The sequence below is a fragment of the Montipora foliosa genome, chromosome 11 (genome assembly GCF_036669935.1).
Source record: "Montipora foliosa isolate CH-2021 chromosome 11, ASM3666993v2, whole genome shotgun sequence".
In the NCBI taxonomy this organism is placed as follows: domain Eukaryota; kingdom Metazoa; phylum Cnidaria; class Anthozoa; order Scleractinia; family Acroporidae; genus Montipora; species Montipora foliosa.
The window spans coordinates 35,247,679-35,255,178 of NC_090879.1; the positions used below are offsets into that span (position 1 = coordinate 35,247,679).

Consider the following 7,500-nt stretch of genomic DNA (forward strand, 5'->3'; position numbering starts at 1 on the left):
TATATAGTGCCTTTTCAATTTGCATATAGAGATGCCCTTTACAAGTAATCACTCTACATGTATGGGTGAGATCGAACATCAGCATACAGTGTATATATATCTCCAGGTGCTGTTGGCAGCAGCTATCAGTCCATTAGCAATCTCACCCAACCCACAAATGAATGAAATGAGGTCTGAACACAACACTAGGAAGTCCATGCTTTTAGCTTTCTTTGTTGCAATATGTGGCCTACAGTTTATCATCCTTAACCAAGATGCAAGAAGACTATAATAATTAAAGTCTAACTACATGTACCAGTATTTGCAGATATCATCACTTAGATTGAAAACTGATTTTTCTTTACTATTTGCTCTGACTTTTTAGTCCTGAAAAGGAACTTGTCATGAAGCTTATCCGTCACAAGCTTAGAGAGGTCAGAATTTTATCTATATATTTTGTCCAGGACAGAAAGCTGTAGCCAAAATTTGACAGTAAAATTAATCTTAACAGCAAATTTAGAACAAAAATTAATACAGAAAATATTGTGCTTGCACTGATTTTCAATTAAAAGAAGCAGCTGTATGAAATTTGATTAACTCATGACAGGATGGCCCTCCTTGCCTTTGCTACTTCACAATTTTTATTGAAGTAATATTTTTATTGCTTCTTTTGCCAGATTTGGAGTGGCCCTTTTTTTTGGCATTTTGCCATTTTTGATGATGCTAAATTATGCTATTAATTATTTTTTGCAAAATCGATTTTCCATTTTCTAAATTCTTGCTGTAGCAGCTTCTTGCTTGTAATAATTGTTGCTTAAATTGCTTCTTTAACAAATTTTTCCTTAATAGCATTTTGTCCTGGACACATCTCCAGAATGTTCACTGTTCTTTTTTCTTGCAGTAAATACATGTAAACAATGTGTTTGGTTCAGGGAGTATGTACAGTGTATGAAGCGTAACAGCTGTATTTGGTCTTTGTAGGTTATGATGAAAGTTGACCTTGAAGAAGTAACGACACGACAGGTAACAAACAAACTAGTCATAATCACATATACATGTACATGTAATAATGCAGCTCTACCTAAGGCTGAATTTATGATAAATGCTGTTCTCTTTGAGCTTCTGTATGCAAAAAAATGTTGGCTCATTCCCACAATTAAAGTGAACCGGTATTTTAACAGCTTTGCACAACTGTGGCTCCCATCCCTGCCATAACAATACAGTGTATAATATCATGGTAGAAGCCATTGAAAATGGAGCCTTTGGGCTGCCTTTGACTGTGTTTAGCCCCATGTCTTAACAGGTTTGTCAATTTTGTAGGTGCGAACCATGCTAGAGGAGGACACCCAAATGGATCTTAAAGAATACCGATCTTTTATTGACGAAGAGATATTCACTATTTTGGGCCAGATGGACTCGGCATCCAAAATATTTGATCATGTTTATCTTGTAAGTGTTTCCCTTTTGGACATTGTAGTTTTAAATTAGGTTGTTTTTAGTAGACAGCAGGAGCTTATCAAGGGGAATTGATAAAAACAAAGATGCATCATAGCAAAGAGGTAAAGCATCTCTAACTTACAACGTTTCTTTATGTCCTAGGGTTCAGAATGGAATGCTTCTAATTTGGAGGAACTCAAGGAGAACAGGTATCTTTGGGTTCAATATTATTTGCATGTCTTTTTCTATTTTTGTTGTGGAAGATTTTTTTTGTTTTCTTTGTTTTTTGCTTTACTTTCTGGCTTCTTTTTCTTTCTATAGAGTTGGCTATATTCTGAATATTACAAGAGAAATTGATAACTTCTTTCCAGGGACATTCTGTTATCACAACATAAGGTACTGGACATAGAGTTAGTCAACAAATTAACTGCCTCTTGATTTAAATGCCTACTTACACAAATGCAAAAAAGTAATTATATATACATGTATGGGGGCAGACGTTGATCTCTCTCATTTGGTCTTGGCCCGTAAGTTTATGGTAGAATACATGTCCTGCCAAGTAATGGCCAATCAGGTTGGACCTAGTGACCGCAACTCTCCTTCTTGGTCCCTGCAACGAAGGAGCCGCACAAGGGATTGCTGATGCTAAATGCAAAATCATGCAAGGAAGGCAATACCACTACATTTTTTGCCCGCAAAAATCTTGCAGTAGCCATTCTAAAAAATAGTAGACAAAACCATATTTACTGATGGCCTCATTCCATCGCAGGTCAAGACTTATGGGTTATGAACTTCTGTGGGGGTGATATATTTAATATTATGATAAAACAAGGTTCACAAGTTGTGTGGTCATGGTTTGTAAACAATAAGTGTAACCATTTACTAGACTACCGGTAATCAACAATATTTGTAAAAAACTTTAAAATACAAAGCAATATATGGCCTTCTTTTCCAAATTGAAGCTTAATTATCTCAGAAAAATGCGTGGTTGCCCCCAATTTTCTTTTTGGATGCCAAGAGCACTTGCTAAGTTCTGCTTTCTCCACATACATGTAGTTTTGAACCGCGCAAGAATATCCCTAGATTAATAAGGACCGGCGAAAGGAAATCCAAGTATCTCGAGATGCGCAGAAAGTATGCGCAATAACAATAGTAGGCACTGTCCTTAAGGTGTTAATTAATCATAACCATTACCATTTTCTCAAATTTGATTGGTGCATTAACTGCTTTATTTTTCACTAATTATTGTGTAAAGGTCATAATCGGACAGTTGATTCTAACTGGACACCTGTAATCGGACAGTTACATCAACCAATCATATTAAGTGCACTCAGCTTAATCCACCAATCGCGGAATTTCTCACAATAACCATAGCAAGAACTACTTACCCTACCAAACTGGGGATTTTCTAAAATGGACGAATTTGTAACACTAGACAGTGATAAAGGAATGCATTTGTTTTCTCTGAAATTGTAATAGTTATAATGATTATTGGTAAGAGGACTTCGTGTTGCCCGATTCGGTCTGTAATTGTACATTTGGTTAAACAAATTGGACTCCCGCTGTGCAGTCATCCAACTTTGTTAATCACTTGTCTGATTACAGACCAAATTGGACTCCACTCTGTCCTATTACCATTATGAAGCGGCCATAGGAAGGATAGGATACAAGTTGCTTGGCGAAAGAAAAATCAGAGTCCTACACAGGATAAAAACCTGCAACCTCTGTATCACTGGTAGGGCTACTAGAACTCCTCGCTTTTTATGGCAACTGGTATTGTGCAAAGGGGAAAAAAACGATGCCAGTCAGCTACCCCATTCAGCTGCCCCATTCAGCTGCCCCATTCAGCTACCCCATTCAGCTGCCCCATTCAGCTACCCCATTCCAAAGAAAAATCCTAGATCCATCTTTGCATTGCACCTTAAACACCAATAGTTGCATTATATACTTGATGTTGTCCTTTAGCAGCATATTTAGAAAAACATGAATGAACTGTTTGAGCATCATCAAGGATTAATTTTTAATGCCATACATGTAGATCGGTTAAAGCTTGAATTAAAATTTTCAAAAGCGGCACGAGGCTTCACTCCAGCAGTTTATTCACCAGTACATGTAGTGGCATTTGTAAATTTGTGGGCTTTGACTTTGTGGAGGCCGCAGACCAGCGGGACACATTGTCCACCCAAGACCAAGATAAATGACCTACTAGCTTCCTAGGAGGTCTAGTAGCTCAATGGGTAGAGCATCCTACCGGTGTTAAGGAGGTGGTAGGTTCGAGTCCTGCCCGTAGGACTGTGAATTTTTCATTTGTTCTTTTGCCCATCACTTAGCAACTAGTTTTGCACAATTTCTCTTGAACTGTCAAACACTATAATTCTTTTTTTGCAGAGTTTACGATTTGGATGAAACTGAATTGCTTCACCATTGGGATAATACCTACAAATTTATACAGAGGGCCAAGTAAGTAACTTACAGTACATTATTCAACGTGCAGGTGTTGTGTTTAGTAGATATGTACAATATACTTTCATTCCTTTGCTGCATCTAAGTGGAATGAGAAGAGGTGCTAAGATATTGGCATGCGAAAGCGTTTATTAGGGAGGAAGGTTTTTGTTAATGACTGAAGGCGCGAGTGCTTGATGCAGTGATTTTGCTAAGGTCTTGAGGGTGAGGGGACAGAGAACTAATTCATGTACCCTTGAGCAGTGACTTCCATGTTACTGAACCAGGATAGGCTTTGGTTGGTTGACTTCTCAAGGGTTGTGTGTGACTTCAAATGAGATAGTTGTGTATTTTCCGTTTTGTATTTTTTGTCAGAAATGCTGGTTCAAACGTCCTTGTGCATTGTAGGATGGGTATCAGCAGATCAGCATCAACGGTAACATAACTTACCTCGATTCAACTTCTATTTCAGCTTGTTTTTTCCACTTGAAACATCTCTTTTTTTCCCCGATTATCTTCCTTCCCAATTGTTCTTCTTCAGTTGTTTAGCCACATGTAGCAAACACGAACAAAACCTTCCAATGACCACTTCATTGTACTCTAATACTTGTGAAATGATGCGTTTGTTTTCGTATGTTAGGTCATTGCTTATGGTATGAAAGAGTATGGCTGGTCTTTGGGGGACACCATGAAATACGTCAAAGCTCGGAGAAGCGTTGTTCAGCCAAATCAAGGATTTTGGAAGCAGCTCATTACATATGAAGGAATTTTGAACTCAAGGTAAATGACTGATTGAATAATGAGGGTTATCCCAGGAGTTTTTGGGGAAAAGGGAAACAGCCAGTTGCGTCTGCATTTTGGAACAATGGATATCTTAAAATAAAGAACAAGAAAACTTGGACATTTGGGAATAAGGGAACTTTGTTTTGCAATCATTTTCAATATATTAGAAAATGTTATGCACTTCTAGTTGCACTGGAATCTTTTTAAAATATAACTGTCATTGTAATTTAACATTCTCCAATTGTAACGTATGTAAGTGAGAAAGGTTTTTAAAATTAAACTGATGATGGCATAAGTAATACCTAAACATGTCTTTAAAAAGTTGGTTCGTGTCTTAAATTTATTTCAATATATTAGAGAAATGCAATTTTCAATATCATTGTGTTTATGTGTCTATGAACGAGTAACGAGTGGCACGCTTTTCAAAACCTATGGACGGATTTGAGAAATGTCAGTTGAATTAGGTTACAGTTATAACCTTTGCCACAGCGAGGTGCATTCCCAGGGTCCATTCTTTACCTCAAGAAAACGACCGCTAGAGCAGCTGGTCACGTGGATCCCAAAATCGGGAAATTTCAGCCAGGGGTGAAATTTCCCGTTTAATTTCTGCCGACCTGGCTGAAACTTCAAGTTTTGGCTGTCAAAAGTCATGCAATTGCTATCTTTTCTACAGCCCCCTTTGAACCTCGCCGTTTTATCGAGTCTGTAGTCACAATCTAATATTTCCTCTCAGCCAAGTTTGTGTCGCAAAATTGAGACGGGAAGAATTTTCCCAAGCACATAAGAGCATTCACGTAATTTACCGACACTGTTGACGCCTTTTGCCGTTTTCTTTCACAGTAAACAGCGCTACAATAAATTGTTCACAAAGGAGTCAGAGCCTGCTGACACAGAAAGTACTGCAAAGAGGAAAAAGCTAGGAAACGCTACCAATAAAACACCAGAACAACTGGCTAGAGAAGAGGGCGCGGAAAATGTACATGATTTATCAATAGAGGCTCAATCGGTAGTGACTGCGGAGGAAACAGCGAACGATTCGGGAATTGGTCGGGTTCTTGCCGAAGATACGGGAGACTTGGGCGTTTCCACGAGTTCGTTACCCGAAAAGAAAGATGGCGATTCATCAACAAATTCACCATTTGAATCAAGTGACGAGTTAGTCAAGGGGGCTGATTCTCTGCGTATTTTAAGAATCCTTGGAACAGAAAAGACTTCCCTCCATAGGGTGAGGTCAGTGCCAACTTTAGCGAGTGGTCCAGCAAGCAGACAAGAATCAGACATCGGAGCTGGTGGTAATTTTCAAAGGTCAAACTCGTTGAGAGAGCGTGGGCAAAGGAATGTAGAGCAACTGCGAATTGTCTTGGAGGGAAAATCTATCAGTGACGAGAGTATGACTGAATTTAGTCAGAAAATGAAAGGGAGCTTTAAACCGGATGTCAAGTCACTTATGCATGAGTCAAGTCGTGTCGAAACTGAAACGAACAATAAAGACCACGGAAGTCTGCCAAGAGAATTGCATGGAGTTCTTGAAAGTGGGTTTGTGAAGCGTGAATCTAGGAAATTCGAGGAAGGTGTCTATAGTGTTCCCTCTGTTGAGGAAGTGCTGGAGGATAAATCTGAGGGAGTGGTGGTCGAGGAATGTAATGCGTGCGAAGGGAAACCGAGGGAGAGTACGCTTGGAGAAGAACCCGAGCCTGGAGTTGTAAAAAAGCACAAAGAAGAGTATGAACTCAAGCAAAGCCAGAGTTTAAAAAGAGGTGCTGTCTATCAGCGAGACGGCAGCGTTGAGGAAAGTACGTTGAAGCGGGAGAAAGGTGAAGTGTTTGCTGGTTTGATATCCAAGGATGAAGAAAGGTCTGAGGCGGATTCCGTTTCTGTTACGAACATCGACTCGCTGGCAAAAAAGGCGAACGAGAACATAAAACAAGAAGTATCCATGTGGAGAAATTCTAAGAAGGGATTTAAGATGCAGGCGTTCGGGCATCAAGAAGGAGAGTTGATTGAGGACTCTTTTGATAGCAACGAAGCGGGGAAAACAAATGCGGATGCTCAGGGAAACATTGGGAATCTTTCAAATGGAGTTAGTGAATCAATACACAAATCCGACGAGTTCTTGGAAACGGCGTTGCCTATCAGGAGAAACGAAGCCTCAGTCGGCGGAACTGAGGGTCAAGGCCAAGTTAGTGTTCAGCAAGGTAGTGTGTTGTCAGACGAGCGAACAGATTGTAAAGCGGTTAAACAGGGTGGTGAAAGTATTCTGCAACAGGGTTTGGTTAAACGTCACACTCTTTTGATTGAAGAAAGATTGCAGCCGATTGGTCAAATGGCACACAAACAAAGTGAGGGAGGTAAAGGAGATGAACTAACAGTTGACAACGGAGGGAATGTAACATCAGTTGAACTGACAGGAGAACCAAGAGATTCGCCCATGGAAATTGAAACGTTCAAATCATCTTTTGAGAACGATACGAATGCTAGCTCAGAAACGTCTGTAAGAATGGTAGATGCTGGGGATTTAGACAACCTAAAGGGTGACAGCGAGATGGAAGATATCCCTCAAAGGGGATTAGTCAAACGTCATACGCTGCTGATCGAAGGATGGCTTAATCCTTTAGAACAAGTGAAGGATGCCGAGAACGAAATAAGCAAAGACGATTGCAAAGATGACCAGCGAGAGCAGGCCTCTTATTCAGAAAGTGTGCCGGATGTTCGAGGTGATGTCGTGACGGAAGTAGAAGTATCAGAAGAAGGAAGCGTCGTTGCAGAAGGGACTAATAAATGTGATTTGTTAGAGGATCGACAGGACAAAGCTAGTGAGGAAGACTTTGAGAGCATCCTTCAGAAAGGTTTAGTGAAACG

At 39.8% G+C, this 7,500-nt stretch overlaps 1 protein-coding gene across 4 annotated transcripts in view; it reads left to right on the forward strand.

Annotated features, from left to right (window-relative positions):
- Positions 1-7,500, forward strand: part of LOC137974732 (uncharacterized) — a 29,070-nt gene that overhangs the window by 19,430 nt on the left and 2,140 nt on the right. For all 4 annotated transcript variants that reach the window (XM_068821683.1, XM_068821681.1, XM_068821682.1 and 1 more), the window contains 9 exons: positions 365-413; positions 961-1,002; positions 1,300-1,428; positions 1,579-1,625; positions 1,738-1,812; positions 3,805-3,876; positions 4,234-4,294; positions 4,499-4,638; positions 5,482-7,500. The exon at positions 5,482-7,500 is cut by the window's right edge. In XM_068821683.1, the coding sequence (XP_068677784.1) occupies positions 365-413; positions 961-1,002; positions 1,300-1,428; positions 1,579-1,625; positions 1,738-1,812; positions 3,805-3,876; positions 4,234-4,294; positions 4,499-4,638; positions 5,482-7,500 (2,634 nt within the window). The remainder of the gene's footprint in view (positions 1-364; positions 414-960; positions 1,003-1,299; positions 1,429-1,578; positions 1,626-1,737; positions 1,813-3,804; positions 3,877-4,233; positions 4,295-4,498; positions 4,639-5,481) is intronic.